Consider the following 21168-nt stretch of genomic DNA (forward strand, 5'->3'; position numbering starts at 1 on the left):
GTCGTGTTAAATCAAAAATAGTTCTGAGTAAAACCGCAAGTCAAAATGAATTTACACGACTCTATAAAATCTATAAAATCATTTAAACTTGTACGTTTTAACTTACTTGAACGTTTTTAAGCTAAAATATTATTTTACAGAGCATACATCTTTTTAAAAATAAATATAAAATCATAGAAGTAATAAATAATTAGGGGGTAATAATTTTTTACACTTGTTGGCATTTTAATAAGGTTCAATATTCATTATATATTATACATCAAATATATCAATTATTCAATTATCTTAAAACTGAATTTTTACTTATAGCAGCCAGTCGGAAACAATGCCTCTTATTTTATGCATGTGTGCGAAAATAAGAAAAGAAAAATATACAAAAGAATAGATGAAAATATATGAGAGACGAAACATATAAATAATTATATTTTGATAAAATAATAGAATATTATAAAATTTTATGCAATTATTCAAAATATATAATAAGTTATTTAATAGATACTTTTTTTTACTAATATATATATATATATATATATATAGAGAGAGAGATAGATAGATAGATAGATAGATAGATAGATAGATAGATAGATAGATAGATAGATAGATAGATAGATAGATAGATAGATAGATAGATAGATAGATAGATAGATAGATAGATAGTAAAAATAAAATAACAAAGCTTAAATTTTACACGACAATAACTTTATATTTCAATATATATAATATTCATTCTTACATGATAGGCATGATTTAAAGAGTCATATATATTTAATATATGCAAAATGAGAGTGGTATTATTATATATTGTAGGTATATAGTTGTTGATGTCATTGAAAATCAAGACTTTTCAACCAACAACAACAATATTTGTAATTGAAATGCATGATATAGTCATCTTTAATTCACGGGAATGAGATACAATCAATTGAGTGTAAAGAATTATCTAATATTTAAAGTTGATTTTTGAATTTAAAATTAATATTATATTAAATTTTTATATTTGCTTTAATTAATATTCACAACACTTAAATTTCTAGATTAAAAATAAAACTATTAAATTTAAATAAGTTATATATATATATATATATATATATATATATATATATATATATATATATATATATATATATATATATATATATATATATATATATATATATATATATATATATATATAGTTTTATTATAAAGGTAAGAGAGATTCACACACAAAATTTATACTGTTTCACCCTAATCTTGGGTTACGTTCCGTCGTCTTCTTCTTTGATCTAGACCAAGATCAAAAACCTCAAGCCCTACAAGCTCAATCTACTTACTCCTACAGATTTTACAAGGTAACACTCAATCATAGTTATATATTGACTTGAGCAATCTTCTGTTACAAGATAAATACAGTTCTTGTTTGAGAAGCAAATAGAAACACTCAGTAAACTCAGAAATATGATGAGAATGAAGTGCTTGAGTGTGAGTGATGAAAGAAAAGTTTTATGACGTGTAGACAAAAACAAGTGATCGATGATTTGTAGCTTAAACTCTTGCTCTTTTTGTGCAACATTTCGTGCTATTTTCGTGATACTTAGTTTGGTTGTTGGTTGTTGTTAATATGATTACTTAGGGTACACTTCCAAATGCTTTTCTCCATCCTCTACTTCAAGTGGTGATCTCTCTACTCCACTGCCATGGATGAAGAACCTCAATTTATCACATGTGTCACGAGACTATAACCGGTGTGCTAACCTGTTAACAAATCTCTAACACTCTTCTCTAGATTTTAATTGTTTTTTTGTTGTTGTGTTTTTTCCATTAAGTGTAAAAATTTGTGTTTCAATAATACATCCGGATTATATTAACATATCCATCGTCACATCTTCAAAAAGTATCACATTTCATTTACCAAAAAAAGTCACATGCTCACATTTCATATATAAGTCAACTAATATATTATTATCTCCATCCCACAATATTTATGTAATTTTAGCAAACTTACATAGACCTATTTTTTGGTAGAAATCTTATACAGACCTATAATTAACAATTTCATGTTTTGAATTCATAAATCCAATCCCGAAATAGAAAGTAAAATTTGATTATTTTAGGGGTAAAAAGGAAAAATAAAAATAAGTTTTATTTACCTCGTGACCGAATTTTGAATTACCAAGACTCACTTCTCCTGAGAGAACCAGGGGATTGATAAAAAAAAATGAAAAACCAACATAAAAATAACAGTTCCACATGCATTAGCTCAAAATGAAAGACATAATTGTTTAGCTTCTCTCTGCAACCATGATCAAATACATAAATTCCAACATAAAAAAAAAAAAAAAAGACAAGAATTATACATATAAAAATATCCATAATCAGATGTGTGATGTGTCTGCATGGATCTGTCTACTAATAAAACCATGTTACATTTATCAGCTTAAGTATATGTTCTGAACCATTTAAACGGCTTCAGCATATGTTCAGAACCATTTAAACGCACAATTATTAGACGCTTCAATTTGTAGCTTCAGAATATTTGCAGTGGAAATGACATTGGGAAACGAGAATTGACACATGAACGCGAATCCAAACATGCTATAAATCTATGAAACACATGCAAGTACAACATAAACACCTCTAAAGTCTAAACTAAGCTTGAAGAATCAATGAAATGAAAGAAATTGAAAGTAAGAACCACTGCCAGAAACTAAAATCTTATATCAAAGAATGTTCCATGTCTGTCATATCTGAGGTTAGGTAGCACTCAAAACTAATGACTTCCATCAATCTAAACAACTTAGATAATCAGCAAATGTGAAGAATCTAACAATACTGTTGATATACAGCACATCACTTTTTTCTTTACATTAGATGAATATAAAACTAAAAACTTCACTTACGTCCTCCCCCGACCATACCGGGTCCCATTGCCCCCGACACGTTGGATGATGTACCACTTACCCTTCCATCTGTGTTTCCAAATACATTCAAATCTTCAAATAACCTGTAAGAGGGAATGAAGGGTCTTTGTCCAGAATTTACCGCCCTCGGATCAACTGCTTGTGAAGGGAGTGAATGCTGATGTTGCAAGGGCCTAACCCCTTGTGCAGCAAGAGGATATGATGCTGTTGCGCTGTTGCCTTGAGAGGTTGAAATAGCATTTTGAGCCGATAAATGGCTTTGATAGTTGGCATATCCAGGTGTAGCAGCCCATGGTGGTGGAGGATATCTTGCAGGGTATTGAGCATGTTGGTTCTGATATTGTGGCTGCGGTTGAGATTGCTGAGACTGTAATTGCATCGGTGGTTGGGGTTGAGGCTGATGCGGAGACTGTATTTGCAACTGCGGTTGTGGTTGAGGCTGTAAATGTGGACGCTGTTGAGGCTGATATTGTGATGGTTGGGGTTCATTATGTTGGTGAGGCCTATATTGGAAGTGTTGATTCTGCAGCTGTGATTGAGCTAGTTCAGATTGGGGTTGTTGGTTATGTTGATAATGTGCATGCAATTGTTGAGATGAGGGTGGGGTGTTGGGTTGGGATCGGGATTGATACATTTGTTGCTCGGATTGATAATGTGCATGCAATTGTTGAGATGAGGGCGGGGTGTTGGGTTGGGATCGGGATTGATGCATCTGTTGCTCGGATTGATAATGTGCATGCAATTGTTGAGATGAGAGCGGGGTTGTGGGTTGGGATCGGGATTGATACATCTGTTGTGGAGGCTGGGTTTGAAACTCTGACTTAGATTGAGGTTGAGCCCAAGGAGCTACGTAACTGTTGAATGGCGAATTTCCAGGATATGATTGGGGAGAATAAGAATAACTGTCTGCACTGGATGGAACAGGTATCTGATGCATGCCGCCTTGGGTAGGAGCTGATGATGGAGCATATGTTGTTGGCGGTGGAGAAGATGGTGCCAGGGACAAAGTGATACTCAGTAAGTCAATGATGTCCTGATCTTTTGATGTAGTACTAATAGGTGCCGGCGGGTCGGGAAGAGCTAATGCCAAGGATGGGATAGAAGTTGAGGTCTCTGGAACATTTGGAGTCGTGCTGTTGGTGTTCATTGACCCTGAATTTTCACTAGAACCAATTGTAGCATCTTTAGAAGCCACTGATTGTGTCTTAGAATGCCTGCCGTAGTGAAGAGTTCAAACAAATTAATTAATTGATTAAAAATTATTGAAAAAGTTGAACAATTGGAATAATTACAATTTGACCACAAACATGTTGCTTATGCCAATTTACATGAAATTCTTTGATGATGAAAAAAGACTTATAGGCATATAATATACCGTGCTTTGTCAAATACGATAGAATAAAATGGCATGCAGTGTGAATTTTAAAAAAAAAAAACAAACAAACACTTCATGCAATGATTCCCTATTTCAGCTGAACATAACCAGTACAGAATTCACTTGACCATGCAAATCAACACATTGTCATGAATATCACCAAAATGCATGGTGTGGAGGACATGCGAAACTATTTATGTTTTTCGATGTTGGTCATGTAACACTTCTAATTTCATATGAAAGGTGCAGTGGAAAAGAAAATTGTTCCCATAATAACCATGAGCAATAAAATATCAATTTAAGAAACATTATCAGTTTTAAGATACCTTCGAGCAAGCTGTGCAAATTCATCTTCTTCCTCTTCATCACTCTCTCCCCTTGGCTCAGAATAAACTGCAGCAAGAGGGCTAGCTTTTGGTGTTGAAGATTCAGCCGGGCTGGGGCTCTTCACTTCATTTTGATTGACACTTGATTGACCTTCAGATGATATAGTGCTTGAACTTGCACCATGACTTGGAAAAGAAGCTCCAGAAGCTATTGCATCATGCCTCGCAAGCAAACTTTGAATACTATCATTCAGTTCAAGGCCCCGCCCAAGAAGTTCCTCATCCCTACAACATAACCATGATAAAACAATATTATTCCGCAAATCCTATAGACACACAATTATATTTGAGATGTGCCGCATGCTATAACTTATTTAATGGAACTAACCCAGTTGTTGTCAGCATCTGCATCAATTTTTTCTGGTTGGTGCGACATCGATCAACAAGATCAACAATTACTTCATCTTTCACAGCCTAGAGAGCATAAAAAGCAAACACTTAAACCAATTTACTTGGTTGCAAAGAGGATTTAGAAAGGTCAAGCAACACCGTTTAACATACCGCACGGTCATTAGGATTTACAGCTTGTAGCATGTCACTCAAAAGGTCCAACACATGCCGCATGGATTCCAAGCTTGACATACTAAGGATTTATTTAAAGGGAAAATTAGCCAAAAGACGAAGCTGGCAGCATATGGAAATTCAGTGACACATAAACACAGAAGCATAGGTGAGCAGACAAAAAAAAAATCAGAGTTTCACCTCAAACTTTCTATCTCTGTTGCCATTGTTTCATCAAGTGTTTTGGAAGAATTACTTGGCATCCCAAATCCAGGATGCATATTTCTTGAAGATGAAGATGGATGAGTAGGAGGTGGAGTAAATATTGGAGCTGCATCCGGTGAACGCTTCGGAAAAGAAACTCCAGACCGCTGCCATTTATAAAATTCAACACAATAATTTGATGATATGATCTAACAGTCATTGAATTATGATTCGTGTAACTATGGTTTACAGACATTAATGCTGTTTCAAATTCAATCACAAAGTTCAACTTAATTTAGCAACAAAAACAACGACAGTTCTGCATACTGAGGTTCTGAGAGAAACCTTAGGACTTGTTTGACTTCTGGAAACATTTTACATGCCACTGTATTTTTACTTTATTTCTGATTTTTCACGGTTTGTATAAGAAATAGTTCAAAACTTTAAAAACAGGAAACAAAATGAAAAACTAGGTGGCACTTTTGTATTTGAAACTGAAAATAGAAAATGTTTTCTGAAACAAAAACAAACCTTTAGAATTCATCTATTCACATTAGGTTTGTATATAAAACATCTATCCAAATTATTGAGGTGCCAAGTTAAGTTATAAAATACAAATTTGGAAAAATATATCATAAGAAAAGTTGTTTTCTTAAAATTTGCAAAAGTGAAACGTCATGTAATAGAAAATCCACAGATGTTAAGTGAATACTAATTTTGAGTTTATCTAGCTTCCCGCTTTACACATGACGCTATCAAGATAGACTGTATAAAAGACAATCAAGAAATATTATTGAGTAGACAGCTGTATACTAACCTTTAATTCCTCGTACGCCCAATAGTACTGAGGATATTTTCCACCAGCACCCCCAAATGCCTCTTGCCACGAGTCGAGCAGTACTAAAATTTTATCCCTCACTTGCATGTCTGCCTAAATGATCACCACATGTATTTATGTTAGACGAGACAACTTACAAGAATTTTAAAATCCTAAATTGTTTTGCCTAGGTAAATACCATCCATATTTAGGTTAATTAATTAATAATCAATCATATAAGGGCACCAACTTAACATTGCACAGTAATATTTCGTACAGGAAATACCGCACATAAAATTTCAGATAATTTTGAGCTTATGACCTCAGTGCAGTGACGGAGCCAGAAATTTCATGGAGAGGGGGCACCATATATTTGTAGCATTAAATATATTTTATATTTCATTTTTTAGCGCATAAATATATATATACATCACAAATTTTCTCTACGATCTGCCATATTTTGAAAATATTGAATGATTTTCTCATTTTCAATCTCAATAAAAACATCTTTATATAAGTAACTAAACAATCATTTATCATTGATCCACCATGCTATTTTGCAACTCATTCTTGATAATCTTCATAGCAGAGAAAGCTCTTTCAGTAGTTGTTGTTGCCACATGTAGTATCAAAGATAACTTTAAAAAAATATATATACTAACAGATAAACAATATGTTTTCTTGTCTCCACTGTAATTTTATACTAATATATCACTAATCCCCTCTAATTTTGAAAATGCATCTTCACAACATACATCTATAAAATAATTTTTAAGTTGAAAATCTAGAGCCAATAATTGAATAGGAGAAAACTTTGAACGATAAAATTGAGCCAATAGCTAAATAAATATCAAAGTTATTGTTGAAAACATTCCAATCTCAAACAAGCAATAGCTAAACAATAGATCAAACTTTCTATTGGGTGATTAATTATTGTGGGCCTAGTTAGTCAAGTGTGAACACATGCATACTATATAAAAAAAATTCTCAAAATGTAGTGCAGGCTTGTGCCCCCAGGATGGTCTATGTGCCTCCGTCCCTGCCTCAGTGCCCAGTGGCAGATCTTGACTGAAATTTTAGATGTGGTCATATTTATAATGATTATTAACATTTAATGTACAAAACAAATTTGTATCTTGGCGCAGTGGTAAAAATCGCTACCTTTTACCTCACATGCACGGGTTCAATCCTTCTCATCCCATTTTTTCAATAATGAAGTAATAATACACAAAAAATGGCAAATATCGGGATCGATCACCGAACCATCCACTCGCAAAACCAACTATTGCCACTACGCCATTAGATAAAATTGACAATATTTGGGGAAACTTGTAATATATAGATAAAACTAAAAAGAATAAAACTTTGAGGGGTGCCATGGCACATCCCCTCCCTAGAAAAGATCCGCCCCTGCATGACCCCATAACCTTTTAAAGGTTGAAGGACAGTGGCTTTAAATTTTGAAGTCTACAACCATGATTACAGTGGTTGAATACAGGAATGACATGAGAAATCTCGACTAGACCGTAGACAGTATAAGATAAAGGTCATTAATGATATACATGAGTAGCGCCACAAACTTCATTTGCATATCAATTAAACAAGGCATGCGGCGCAGTAAACGACAACAATACCAAATGCCATATTAATGAAGTAAATTAAGTCATGATGTTTGCATTGAACTTTGATATTGATACTAATCACTCTATAGGTAAATTTCCAAAGCAGTCCGCACTCCGCCGCACAACAGTTCAGCCGAGAGAAACAAAAATTATTTCCACTATCAGAAAAGAGTTGCAGGTGTGAATCACATCATCAATATGAAAATCTTGATTATCATCAGTCTCTTCTCAATGTTTTCTGTATTTCTCTTGATAATTTTATTTTTACTTTTACTAATATACTAATATAAAAACTATCGATAACAGAAAGGTTGTCAAGGGTGGAGTTGAAGGTTGAACAACTACAGGCTTGATTTATTATTTCGAAGAAAACAAATTACTAGCTAATATTAAGTATATAGATATGCAACAACAATTTGTTTTGAGCATCAAATGTGCAAATTATAACAGAATGCATCAAAACTCAAAAGTTTCCAATCACCGCCAACTTACCTTCTTCCTAACGATCTTTATCATCTCCTCCAATACATTCCTCTCAGCAATTTGAAAGTGCACGTAATCACCACAATTCTTCACCATTGTCTCCAGAAGCTAATCAATAGACAACAAGAAACCATAAATCATGTTCCAAACAAAAATGAATTCAGAAGTATTGAAGTAAATATGCAAAGGTGAATCCTAAAAACATTGCCAACAAAGTACCGTGAGAGCTAGTATTTGAACTTTAGAGCTCCTATGCTGTATTCTCTTCTTCACAGCTTTTACCACATCTTTTGGCTGCCTGATAAATTAAGAATACCAAATATTCAGTTAAAAAATCACTAATTTTCCAAAACACAAATTCATTGAAGTGAAAAAAAAAAAAGTAGAGAAAACCAAAGAGACAACCTAGTAAGTTTGTTCTAAAATTCACTGAAAATTGTTTCTACGATAAAAATTTACACTATAAATTATTGTTACACTTTCACACCAACAATTATGCATGAAAAAAAAATTCTAAAACAGTAATTAAAATTTTTTGAGAAACTTACTCTTGATTAATTCATCAGAAAAACATGATAAAATAATAATATCATCAATAACACCTAAAATTAGTATTTTTTTTTTTGCCCCAAATTTCATTATCATAACAACAACCCATAAACATCTGCATGGAACATCATATATCATATTTAAAACCATAAAATCACAAACATGTGGTAGATGATTAAAGTCAAACCCATTCATAACAAAAAAGAAATTATAAATTGATATGCTATCTAATTTTCTTTCTCTTTTGCTTATAGTTGAAGATTTTACCAATGATTAGAATTGATTGAATCACAAATTTCGATGTTCATGGTCCAATCAGGACCCATAAGAAGATCGCTAGTTGCTTTATCTACTGCGACACTAGCTGAAGAAGAAGAAACAGCCATCATTTTTTTCCCCTTTCTCTTTGAACTTTCTTCAAACACCTTAAATTCGATTTCGATCAACGACCCAATACTCAAAAACGGAAAAAGATTAAAACTTTGAAGGCAAATTTCTCAATTAAAGGAAAATTACGAAACCCTAGCGCAAGCACAATTCATGAACATGAACATGAACAAAACAAAAATCAATTGCAATAATCATCATGATTCGAAAAGTCGTCGGTTTTTATGTTTGTTTTTATTTTTTTTATTTTTTTTGTGCTAAAAAGTGGATTCGGCGAAATTTTAATTTTTGCGAAAAGATTTTCTTGAAAGAAAAAAAGTATTTTCCCGGAAAATTCGTATTATTCGATTTATTTATTTGGCTGAAAGGAGCTTGCGATTATTGGGCGGTGTTGTATGACTCACGCGCGGATTTTGAGTGTTTAATATCACGCGCCACGTGGCATATTTTGATGGTAAGGAAAGTTGAATTTGGCTTATTTTTTCCTATTCATCGTCACTGTAATAGGATCGTGATGTTGCTGTGTCATGCTGAAGTTTCTTTCTCTAGTTTCTTTTTCTTTTAATAATAATAGTAATAATTAGATTAATAAATATATTTTTTATATTTCCATTTTTTTTAAAAAAAACTTGAGATACGGCTCTAGGACCGATTAATCCAAAGACCAATCTCACTACTCACTTGCAGGCGATTCATTTAAAGACAGAGTTTTTTTTTGCTCTGTTTGGACTTAGCCCACCGAAATTGGCACTAGGAGAAATCGAACATGAAACCTTGAGAGGAACATATTCCAAGGACTCAAGCCAATACCTATGGACCAAAGTGGGTTTTTTATATTTCCAATTATGTTTCTATATAATTAAATGATAGGGAACTTCTATGAAATTCGAATCTAGGGTTCGTTTGAATGAACTTATTTTTGAGTTTATGCAAACGGCTTATGCAATATAAATTAGGTTTTATGTTATTTTACAAGCTATGTTATCATAAACCAGGGGCGGCTTGCACACATGTGCAACGTGTGCGACGGCATCGGGTCTCAAAATTTTAAGGGCCTCGGCTCAAAATTTTGAGGTCCTATAATATTACTTATATATTATTTATACCTATAAAATATCAGATATTTATTAATATATTAATTTTTAGGCCCTAAACTAATAGTTATATATTGTTAATGTTCATATAATATCATATGAGTATCAATAGATTAATTATCTATACTCGTAAATATAGTTTTAGTCCATTTTAATCTTTTCATAAAATTTAAACTTAGATTATGAGGTTCCTTTTTGACGTTATATATAAAGATAATTATTTTGTATTTCTTATCCCATTTGATTTGATGCAATTGGTTTAATATTGATAATCTATATGTTTACAAGAATAAAAATGATTTTTTTTTTATATTATACGCAATTTAAATCGACAGTTTTTTTTTAAAAAAAAATTAATTTTTTTATGTTAAGGGGCCACTTTTATATTTTGCACAGGACCTCCTAAAACCCGGAGACGCCCCTGTCATAAACTACCTTGACAAACTTATAATAATACCTAAAATTTGCATAAGTTGTTTTCATAAGCTCAAAAATAAGATAATCCAAACGGGAACTAAGTTAATACATTAAAAAAAATAAACTAAAGATTATTTTTATGAATAAAATATTATTTATGGATTATTTTTGTGTTTTTCTTTCTTTCCTCTTTATTTTTGTTAAACCAAACATACACTTAGGGTTTTGGGGACCTATAATATTCTCTTGGACATCTGTCATGTGGACATGTGTTGACTGATGATTAGAAGGCTAAATTTGGAGGTCACACGTGTCGTTCATCAAGTGGTAATCGTTTGTGTTTTAAAGCGTGTCTACTGTATAACCGGCCTAACTAAGTATGATTCGGTCAATCCAGCTAACAAATATGGGTTTGGGCAGTCCGAAACAGAAGACAAACAATTTTAAATATTCTTAAAACTTAAACAGATATGGATGAGGGTAATTTTGAACACATGATTATAATTTTAAAAGTTTAACTTCTTTCCTTTCCAAATTGCTCCAATTTTAGGGTGAAGTACAAAAATTAGTTTTAGCATGGAATTTGCTCACCTCTATATAACTACTTGAATTCTTGGTACGTGGTTCAATTCTCACATAAGGCAGAAACTCTACTAGAGAGTGGATTATAGAAGATCGTGAGGTGGTAGTGGCGAGATCACCTAAGAGACAGGGCCGAGCTGTTAGCTCGATTAGTAGTGAGAATAGATTGAACACGTACTTGAACCTCATGGTACGTTGTTCCATTCCCACAAAAGACAAAAACCCTCCTAGAGAGGGGAGTAGAGAAGATTGTGAGGTGGCAGTGCCGGGATCGTCTAAGAGAGGGGCTCAAACTATTACATATAAAGATAGAGAGAATGAGAGTTTTGTATTCAACTCTTCACATGTGTGTTTTTACATCATAACAAGAGTCCTATTTATAGGACACAAAGAAGTAAGTGAAAGAACAAAGGTAATTAAAGTCTACTCACTAGTAGGAGTTATATGAAATGGAAGAGATAAAATGGACATTCATTAAGGCTTTCACTAAGACTTATTATTCATAAGAGTGTAAACTTTTTTCTTCTATTTTTACTCTTTGTCTAAATTTTTTATTTTGATAAATCGTCTAAATTCTTTTATTTACACTTTTTTAATAAATCAAATAATTAAAATTAATACTAAATTTAAATTTTCAGCCAAATCAAATATAATTGTAAAAAAATTAACAAAACCAAAATTATAATAAAATGAATATATTAAATTATAAAACTTCGCTCAAACTTCTATTCTAAAAATTTGGCATCATAATCATAGATCGCATAAGGTATTCAAAATTTCAGAGACGATTATAGGTGTCTTTTTTTGAATAAGCAAAATAGTTATTAATAAGAATACCAACTTAATTAAAATCTAAAAGATGTCACTCTTTTGTTTTTGGTACCCAAAATATCACTCGTTAGATATAGGTTTTTCTCAATACACATGATAAACATTATTTTTTTTTTTGCGTAAATAATCAATTCGTCCTTATAAGTTCGCGAGTTTTTGGATTTCATCCTTGTATGTTTTTTTGTTTTAAAAAAAATCTTTGAATGTGCAAATCCTTTTGATTTTGGTCCCTGGCGTCAAATTTTGTTAAAAAAAATGCATATGTGGCAAACTGGTTCTGATGTGGCAGCGTGTGACGTGGCAAAGTGATGATGATGTGTCAAAGATGATGCCCAATCATCTACTTAGAAGGACCAAATCGAAAAATGAAAACAACATTGAACCCAAAAATATTTTTTTCTTCTTGTTTCTCTAAACCCATAAATTAACTCATATTTCTATAAGTCTAGAAATCTATGTTGAAGATACTAAAACGATATTTTCTTCTTATTTTTTTGAACAATATTTTCTTCTTGTTTAGATATTGAGACTATTAGAATTCTCTTTCAATCTATAAATCAAATGTGTTCTTCTCTATCTTTGTAATTTTTCTTTCTCTTTTTTTCTTCTTCTTCAACCGTAATAGATTCAACATGAGCCATATTATTGTTGTTGACAAATTCAACACAAACTTATATTTTTTCTTAGCTCACGTTCAAATTAATTCCCCAATTTTTCAACATAAGCAAAAAATATTTGGATTTAAATCGGAAAAAGAAGCAATTTATGTGTGTGTGTGTGTGAGAGAAAGAGATATTTAAACACGTGATGTTGTTATTTGCATTTTGTAAAAAGTAAACCTCAAATTCAAACATGAAATCATCACCGACTATCCTAATTAAAAACCCTAAAACACAATTCAGTTTCTTCCAATTATCGGATGAAATCACCGTCCACCACCAAAACATGTTTTAATGGATGTGATTTGAGATATTCAAAAGAAAGAAAAAATAAAATAAAAATGAGTTATTTTATCTTAAAATTTCAATTACTTTTTTTTTTATTTGGTCTCTCTATGCAATTTAATTTTTGAATTTGTTCCCTCCAAATAGATGACTGAATATCATCTTTGACACATCATCGTTGTTTGTCACGTCACAAGCTGCCACATCAACCTCCGTTTGCCACATATGTATTTTTTTGGTCAAGTAGTATGTTGATTAATTTTTTTAAGTGAAATATCAAAGGTTTGAACACCGATCCTACATATAAAATTTAATATCTTATGGATTGAACTATGTCCAGGGACTTATAACAAATATTATATCTATAATAGTTAGGAGGACCATTTTAAAAGAGTTATTTAAATATTTATTTATGAAATGATTAAATAGAGAGAGAGAGAGAGAGAGAGAGAGAGAGAGAGAGAGAGAGAGAGAAAATGAATAGGTCTTTTGAAGAATCTTGTCTCCATCATCTTAAGTATGAGTTCAAAGTTTAGTATGAGTTGAAGTGCAGGTATTAATCCTTTTTTAATCAATGTTAAGTGTTAGTCTAAACTACGTTAACGTTAACATCCTAATTAAGTTTAGAATGGAATATAAAATTTGTTGTCTATTAAATTACGTATTCTAAAATAAAAAATGCTTATAAAATTTATTTTAAATTAAATAATACTTTTTTGAGAAAACAAAAATGAAACTATCGGTTTAACCGTAGCTTTTTGTACTATGCAAATGTTGGAAGAAATTGTACCATTATTTCTTGATTAATTTTTTAATATAGTCATAAAACAAAAATTGAAAGAAAACTAGGATATGCATCTCAGCATCTCATGTGTCTTAGGATGCTGTTTTATCTGAAAAAAGAATATTTAAAAGACAGGAAGGAATGGTATGACAAAGATTAATTATACTTGAAAAATTTAAAGTCTACTTTTATAAAGGTGTTTCTTCTTCTCTTTTTTTTCTCTTTTTTTTTAATAAAGAGGAAAAAGAGACTTGAAAAAGCATAAATAATTGCATATTCATTGATGAAGTTGGTCAAGAACTTGGCTCTCTACCATGCAATACTTACATAGAAATGGTCAAGCAAAAATTACTCCCTTTTTTCTTATATACTATATTTTTAAGGTTGTTTAATCAATAATTGATAAGTAAATTTTAAATACCTTTAAAAAAAGTAAAATTTTAAATATACTAGTCTTTGAAATTTAGTTTCCAAAAAATATACAAGAAATTTGATTTTTGGCACGTCCTATTTTGTTACAAGTCGTTGGCAAAAACTACCTTTCTAGAAGAAATGTAGTTTTGCCAATGACTTGTAACAAAAAAAGCGTTGCCAAAAATCAAATTTCTTGTAGTAAACTAGTAACAATTTTTTTATAAAAAAACAGTGGAAGTGTAACAAGTGTTGCATTATACTTGCCGACCAATGATATAACTATTAAGTATTAACTAACACTTATACAAGGGGAAACATCTCATTGAGCAAAGTTTGTTCACAAATATTGAATCTCAGCACTATAGTTTTCATGCGTGACTGGCCAAGATAAACAATTGATAGAGCCATAGAGGTGGATTTGTGGTCATAAGTGCTGCCTAATTTGCATCACAAAATGCTTAAATTGTTATATGATGGCCAAGGGTAGGCAAGTGAGTCGGTTGCTTTGAGCCTCATATTTTTTTTTAGGCTTTAAATTTATACTATCAGTAGTATAATTTTATGGAGAATGTTAACTTGTGCCCTTAAGGGCACATGTTAAGAAGATAAATGTGGAAAAAATTTATTGAATTTGTGGTGTATTCAATTATCTAAACATTAAATTCTTTGTATCATTAAATACTATATTTCTATTTTTAGGTAGCTTAACATGTGCCCTTAGGGTACAAGTTAACATGACCCTAATTTTATTATTTTAGATCTCATGGTATGAATTTTATTTACTCATTTATTGTACTATTAATTGATTTACAAAAATAAATTTCATGAGTGTATGTCATATTTATTTTTGTAAAAACACTTTCATGAAAAAATCTAAAAACAATTTTTGTTGATCATTGGTTATGGGAAAGATAAGAGACAGAGTAAATTAAATGTAATTTTCATTTAAGTTGTTATAGACGGAAAAAGTATATGATTTACTGTGCACAAATAATATATTTTTATAATGGTGCACAAATAATTTTAACCTTTTAATTTATTAATCAAGACATTAATGTGGTGAACAACACTTAACAAATTATCCTTAGTTTGTCCTTTGATTAGCTTCCTCCTCTCTCTTGGAGCTCCGATTCCGGTTTCCAAAATTTCACCGCCATACCCACTTCTCTATCTCTCTAATTTAAGTCCACTTCACTCAAAAATCCAAATGGAATATGAAATTTGAAAGATGTATCTCACTTATGCATGATAGAAGGAGCCTACTTTAGAATATGAAATTTGCTATTTAGGTAATTAATTAATAATGTCCAGCACAAATACAAAATAGGCTTAAATGCAGTTTTACCCCCCCTATTTTGAAAAATGTGGAATTTTACCCCCCCTATTTTAAAATGCGGAATTTTACCCCCCCTATTTTATAATTTGTTGGATTTTGCCCCCCCACCAAAATTTTGCACAAAATCTGCTTCTGAGCCTCAAGTTCAAAGCTTCGCACAGAACTCAATTTGGATCAATAATTCACCAAACTGGTACCGAAAGGATCGCAATCGAGTTAGTTTTCCACAGAATCAAACTCCACTAAATTTGGAGTTACAGAGAGAGATTAATTACCGTTTTAGTGAAGGTCTGTTCAAATTAATTATCGTATGAAACTACTACTGGTATTTTTGTCATTCCTCTCACCCTGCAGCTCATTTTTTAATACTATTTACATGTATGGAAATCTAACGAAATTACCCTTGTTGGCATTTCAATTTCGTCGAATTTGGAGTTACGATGTGTTCAGTAGACGATGTTGAATTTGAAGATCACAAGTAGATTTCTGCAGAATTAGTAATTGGACATACCTTCACTAAAACGGTAATTAATCTCTCTCTGTAACTCCAAATTTAGTGGGGTTTGATTCTGTGGAAAGCTAACTCGATTACGGTCATTTCGGTAGCCGTTTGGTGAATTATAGATCCAAATTGAGTTGTATGCGAAGCTTTGAAGTTGTGACTCGAAAGCAGATTTTTTGCAGAATTTTGGGGGACATACCTTCACTAAAACGGTAATTAATCTCTCTTTGTAACTCCAAATTTAGTGGGGTTTGATTATGTGGAAAGATAACTCGATTACGGTCATTTCGGTATCCTTTTGGTGAATTATTGATCAAAATTGAGTTGTGTGCGAAGCTTTAAAGTTGTGACTCGAAAACAGAATTTTAGGGGGGGCAAAATCCAAAAAATTATAAAACAGGGGGGGTAAAAGTCCGCGTTTTAAAACAGGGGGGGTAAAACTCCGATTTAATCAAAACAGGGGGGGCAAAACTGCATTTAAGCCTACAAAATAATTGTCACTTCAATCTATAATCTATCTCTTAATTCAATAATACATGGTAAACATTAACCAAAAAAATAAGGATTTTTCTAATTAACCCTCACATAAATTGAGGGTAGGTGTCCTATACTGACATGACACCAATTAAATTCAGTCATATGTGTCCAAGTCAAACATTAATATTTTTTTTTACCAAAAAGTAATTTTAACTACTTTAATTTTCAAATAATTATATTTTAGGTTACTACTTTTCATTAATTATATTTTAGGTTACACATATTCTTATCATTTACTAAAAAACACTTTTCACAAATCCTATTCATTTTTTCTTATGAATTCATCTTTTCTTTCTCCGTAAGATCAAATTTTTTTGCTGACGCTTCGCTTGTCGTCGTCGCTTCACTTGTCGTCGTCGCTGCTTCACTTGTGATCCTTGAAGATCGCCGCTTCCATAGGCTCCAGAATCACTTCTCCATCATCGGCCTCTTCACAATTGTCTTTCAGAATTTTGTTTTGGCTACGTTTGTTCCAGAATCTGTTCATCTAGGTAACATTGATTTTATTTTTTATTCTCTTGTATGTTTTAATCACTATTTGTCGATTTAACAATTCAAATAGCAATTACAAATCCCTCAAGGAATATCGACAGAGAGTAATTAGGAAGCAGCGACGAGGACAAGTGAAGCGGCGTTGACAGGCGAAGCGCCAGCGAAAAAATTTGATCTTACGAAGTAAGAAAAGATGAATCGTAAGAAAAGATGAATAGGATTTATGAAAAGTGTTTTTTAGTAAATGATAAGAATATGTGTAACCTAAAATATAATTATTTGAAAATTAAAGTAATTAAAATTACTTTTTTGTAAAAAATTATTTATGTTTGACTCTGACACATATATGACTGAATTTGATTGGTGACATGTCAGCATAGGACATATACCCTCAATTCATGTGAGGGTAGAGAAGTAGTAACAATAATCATAGTAAAAATAATCATTGCCTACTATCATCGTTAATCTCGTCAAGAATGACAATTAACGCCACTATGAAAGCGTAATCAACATTGGGATAAACCGTGACCATGTAATGGTCTTTACCAATTAAAATATTCTTAACAGTGTGTTTTTTGTGCATCTGCAATAACAATGATGCCATGAAAATTGGGTTTTGATTAGTATATACATACATACTTTAAGTGATAATTAATAACTAATTAGAGGAGCTTAATTTAAGTTTAATTATTATTACCTGGGCAACAATGTTGTTAGATTCACCAGCATAAACAGTGCAAGATCGTTGGAACCAACTACCTTTGACTTTAAAGTCACAAACATCTTGTTTTTTGTTACTAGCTAGAAACACATCTAATTTGGTCTTAAACTGGATTAGGGATGATCTTTTTAATGTAAATATCAGATCTTTAGAGTTTGTGCTTTCACCCCTATAAGCTTTCCACGTATCATGCATAGTCGCTATCTGCATCAATCAATCAATCAAGAAAATCATACAACTTAATTTTACATCAGAACTACACTTACCAGGTTTTTTTTACATAAATTCTTTCAAGAAATTACAATATCATATAGAAAAGTTCACCAAATAAATACATGAGTTACATATCTAAACAAAGAATTCACTTTATTATTAAGAAACCTTACTTATGATTTTAATATAATAACTGCTTTCCCTTTTTAGTTATTTTTTTCTTATAATTTAGGACGAAGAGAATACCTTTTGTTGAAATTAAAAGTAACCAAAAAAAATATGTGAGAGAGAACAAAGTTGAACCTTGCGACGTAAGGTGGTGATTGGGTAACCGGCGGCATCAACCAAGACACGACGGTCACGGAGGGTTAAGAAAGAACCCTTAACTTTGAAGATGATGTTGCCGTTGACATCGGTGACAGCGAAATTTCCATCGGAAATAGTCAAGACTTTTTTGACGACCGCAAGATCCAAGTGATAAGGAGCACAGTATTGAGGGCCTATTATGGTGGTGGGAAGCGCCGGCATCGGTGGTGCAGAGGCAGAAGGCTTATAAGGATAAGCCATTATGAAGATGATGATAAATGATGCTGCTAGCTGATCAAAGTCTTGTTTGTTTCGTTTTGGTTAGTAATATATGTGAGAATAATAATCAATAATGAGATTGGGAATTAAACTTTGTTTTATAAATTTCATTTGTTGAATTAATGGGAACAAGAAGATTACCACGAAGGTGCTTTGATGGTTTAAAGTCTAAGATATTTGTATGCGTGTAGAATAGACATTCCATTCCTAGAGTGATGAATGATCAAGAAGAAACAGAACGGGTCAACAAATAATGTTTAATTATGATAATGATGCCATAGGTCAAATAAGATTTGCTGCCCAAAAAAGCCGCATAATTGGATTATACTTTTTCGAGTCTTATATATGAAAAAATTTGCTTTTTAGATTATTGTAAAATCAATATATCTAAACGATATTATTGTCTAGATACATCAATTATACAATATATCTAAAAAGTCAACGTTTTCTTATATATAAAACTAGAGGGTGTAGTTGATCAGAAATAGAATAAAAAAAAATACCTGATTAGTTGAGCCAAGATTTCAAATTACAACAAAAATATCAAAGATGTACCTCACTGCTCACTTCTAATGGTTACTAATAGAAAGTAAAAATTCAAAGATGTAACTTACATTAGATCACATATATTCAAATTATCTAAAGGATTTGCAAAGTTTAAAACTGAGTTTATCAAACTGTTAAAATTTCAACAACAAAAAAACATCTTAGTAGTTAGTTAGCATATGTCTAGTCTGACTGTCAAAAAAAAACAAGCATATGTCTAGTCTGTGTTGCACCACACATACACATGCAAATCAAGTCAATTAGGTATGATTCTCAAAGGAATCATATAACTACCAATCAACTCATTCAAGTAACCATTGTGGAGAGAATATCTTGCTAAAGATCATAAACAACATAAGATTTTTCCTAACCTATTTAAGGTTAAACAAAATAAGATAAAATAGTTTTAAAAATAAACATTTTAGCCGGTAAACAAAGATGAATATCCATATCAGTTTATATAATAATTGTTATGGATCGGTTAAAAGCCCAACATACGAGAAGACCTGTCAAAATGGGATAATAATAAACATGTGGCAATGCAACCACGACAAACATACAAAACGAGCACGTCTAAAGGCGAAGAGCCTAAACCGTCTTCAAGTGCTCGTATGAAAGGACAATACATGTGTTATCTATGGCTGATCCACTCCACATGAGGGACCCCACGATACTGTAAACCCTAATATTCTCTCATATATAAAACGTTCATACATCAATCGCTAGGTATGACTTATGCGCCTCCATTTATACTCTTTAAACCTCTTTCATATACTGACTTGAGCATCAGAGTGCTATAACTGCAAGTATCCTTTCCCCCAACGCACTAAGGCTGAAATCGTCAAGCTTTCACAACCATCATCAACACTCTACCACTAGCTGAAACGCCGCTATTCAGAAGCCGACCCGTTTCACCCTCATTCAATTCTGAACGTCTAGTTCAATAATAAAAAAAAAAGTATATTAACAAAGATGAAGATCCACAGGAAACCACTTGATGTCAAAAATACCTTTATTAGATGGTGTCTGTTTTTGGTTTTTTTCATTGGTGTTCCGCTTATATGCGCCACATTTGTTTTATAGTACCGCTTTTCCCGACTTCTGTTCGTCTTATGTAGAGACCGATTATTAATAATAATATATTTGTCGTTCGAAAAAAAAAGAATTGTGCCAGATACGGGTGATAATAAAAAAGATTCAAGACATTTTTTATTGGCTTTCACCACTAATTTAATCTTATTCGGATGTCAGTTCTGGCATCAAGTGGTTATGGCCCCTCCTGATCGCTAGTAACACCAATTGTCCTTTAAATACTTTATTATCATCAAAACCCTTGAGAGATTAACAAATCAATTTTGTTCCAACATAGTAATACTATAGTGGGTTGCATAGCTTTTAGTAAAAATGGGGGTATAGCTAGAAATTCTGTCTCCCTAAGGGGTGTTTTTAGGAAAAATAAAAGTATGGAAATAAATCTGTTAGAAGATATTTTAATTATGGAAATAAATCTGTTAGAAGATTCGGGCTTAGCCCTCATGTTTATCCAAAAAAAGTTCTGTTAGAAGATACATTCTTTTTTTTTTTTTTGCTTTCAGAATATATCTTTTCTTTGAGAGGAAGAAACCTAACGGCTAACTGTACTTCTATAAATCTTTCTTATATATAATGGTTATAATATGCAACTAGGTTAACCCTAATTTTCTTTGCAGTTTAGGCGCGAACTTTTTTACATAGCTTTATCAAAAATTTAAAATAATCAGAAATTTGTCAATCATGAGAATCGAAACCGGATCACTTATTTAGAATAAATTCTTTCAACCACTAAGGCATATATATCAATCAATTGTAATTAAAATTAAGGTCATGTTAACATGTGCATCAAGGGCACATGTTAAGTATCTAAAAATAGAAATTTACATTTAATAACATAAAAGAATTTAATGTTT

At 31.8% G+C, this 21168-nt stretch overlaps 2 protein-coding genes across 3 annotated transcripts; both read right to left on the reverse strand.

Moving 5' to 3' along the window:
• Window positions 1-2677: 2677 nt before the first annotated feature.
• LOC123888287 (TOM1-like protein 6) lies at window positions 2678-9561 on the reverse strand. 2 transcript variants are annotated; one of them, XM_045937285.1, is made up of 9 exons: window positions 9105-9561; window positions 8508-8586; window positions 8298-8396; window positions 6184-6297; window positions 5364-5533; window positions 5163-5244; window positions 4990-5075; window positions 4602-4886; window positions 2678-4114 (listed from the first exon to the last, which is right to left on the reverse strand). In XM_045937285.1, the coding sequence occupies exons 1-9, from the start codon at window positions 9224-9226 to the stop codon at window positions 2872-2874; spliced, it is 2280 nt and encodes a 759-aa protein (XP_045793241.1). In that variant the 5' UTR covers window positions 9227-9561; the 3' UTR covers window positions 2678-2871. The 2 variants fall into 2 exon arrangements, with proteins under 2 accessions (XP_045793241.1, XP_045793242.1); XM_045937286.1 differs by lacking the exons at window positions 8298-8396; window positions 8508-8586; window positions 9105-9561 and adding an exon at window positions 6348-6479 and having other exon boundaries at window positions 6184-6317.
• Window positions 9562-16618: 7057 nt separating this feature from the next.
• LOC123888288 (protein LURP-one-related 10-like) lies at window positions 16619-18881 on the reverse strand. The gene is made up of 3 exons (XM_045937287.1): window positions 18395-18881; window positions 17855-18082; window positions 16619-17740 (listed from the first exon to the last, which is right to left on the reverse strand). The coding sequence occupies exons 1-3, from the start codon at window positions 18656-18658 to the stop codon at window positions 17600-17602; spliced, it is 633 nt and encodes a 210-aa protein (XP_045793243.1). The 5' UTR covers window positions 18659-18881; the 3' UTR covers window positions 16619-17599.
• Between the last annotated feature and the right edge of the window lie 2287 nt (window positions 18882-21168).

The sequence above is a fragment of the Trifolium pratense genome, linkage group LG6 (genome assembly GCF_020283565.1).
Source record: "Trifolium pratense cultivar HEN17-A07 linkage group LG6, ARS_RC_1.1, whole genome shotgun sequence".
NCBI lineage: Eukaryota > Viridiplantae > Streptophyta > Magnoliopsida > Fabales > Fabaceae > Trifolium > Trifolium pratense.

What these genes read in the sequence shown, in the direction of transcription:
- LOC123888287 (XM_045937285.1), bottom strand. Translation starts at nt 9,226, where the DNA reads ATGATGGCTGTTTCTTCTTCTTCAGCTAGTGTCGCAGTAGATAAAGCA. An exon ending in GGGCGTACGAGGAATTAAAG is followed by an intron (nt 5,534 to 6,183) that starts GTTAGTATACAG and finishes TATAAATGGCAG; the next exon opens with CGGTCTGGAGTTTCTTTTCC. An exon ending in TAAATCCTAATGACCGTGCG is followed by an intron (nt 5,076 to 5,162) that starts GTATGTTAAACG and finishes TATGCTCTCTAG; the next exon opens with GCTGTGAAAGATGAAGTAAT.
- LOC123888288 (XM_045937287.1), bottom strand. Translation starts at nt 18,658, where the DNA reads ATGGCTTATCCTTATAAGCCTTCTGCCTCTGCACCACCGATGCCGGCG. An exon ending in TCACCACCTTACGTCGCAAG is followed by an intron (nt 18,083 to 18,394) that starts GTTCAACTTTGT and finishes TGATTGATGCAG; the next exon opens with ATAGCGACTATGCATGATAC. An exon ending in CTAACAACATTGTTGCCCAG is followed by an intron (nt 17,741 to 17,854) that starts GTAATAATAATT and finishes TTGTTATTGCAG; the next exon opens with ATGCACAAAAAACACACTGT.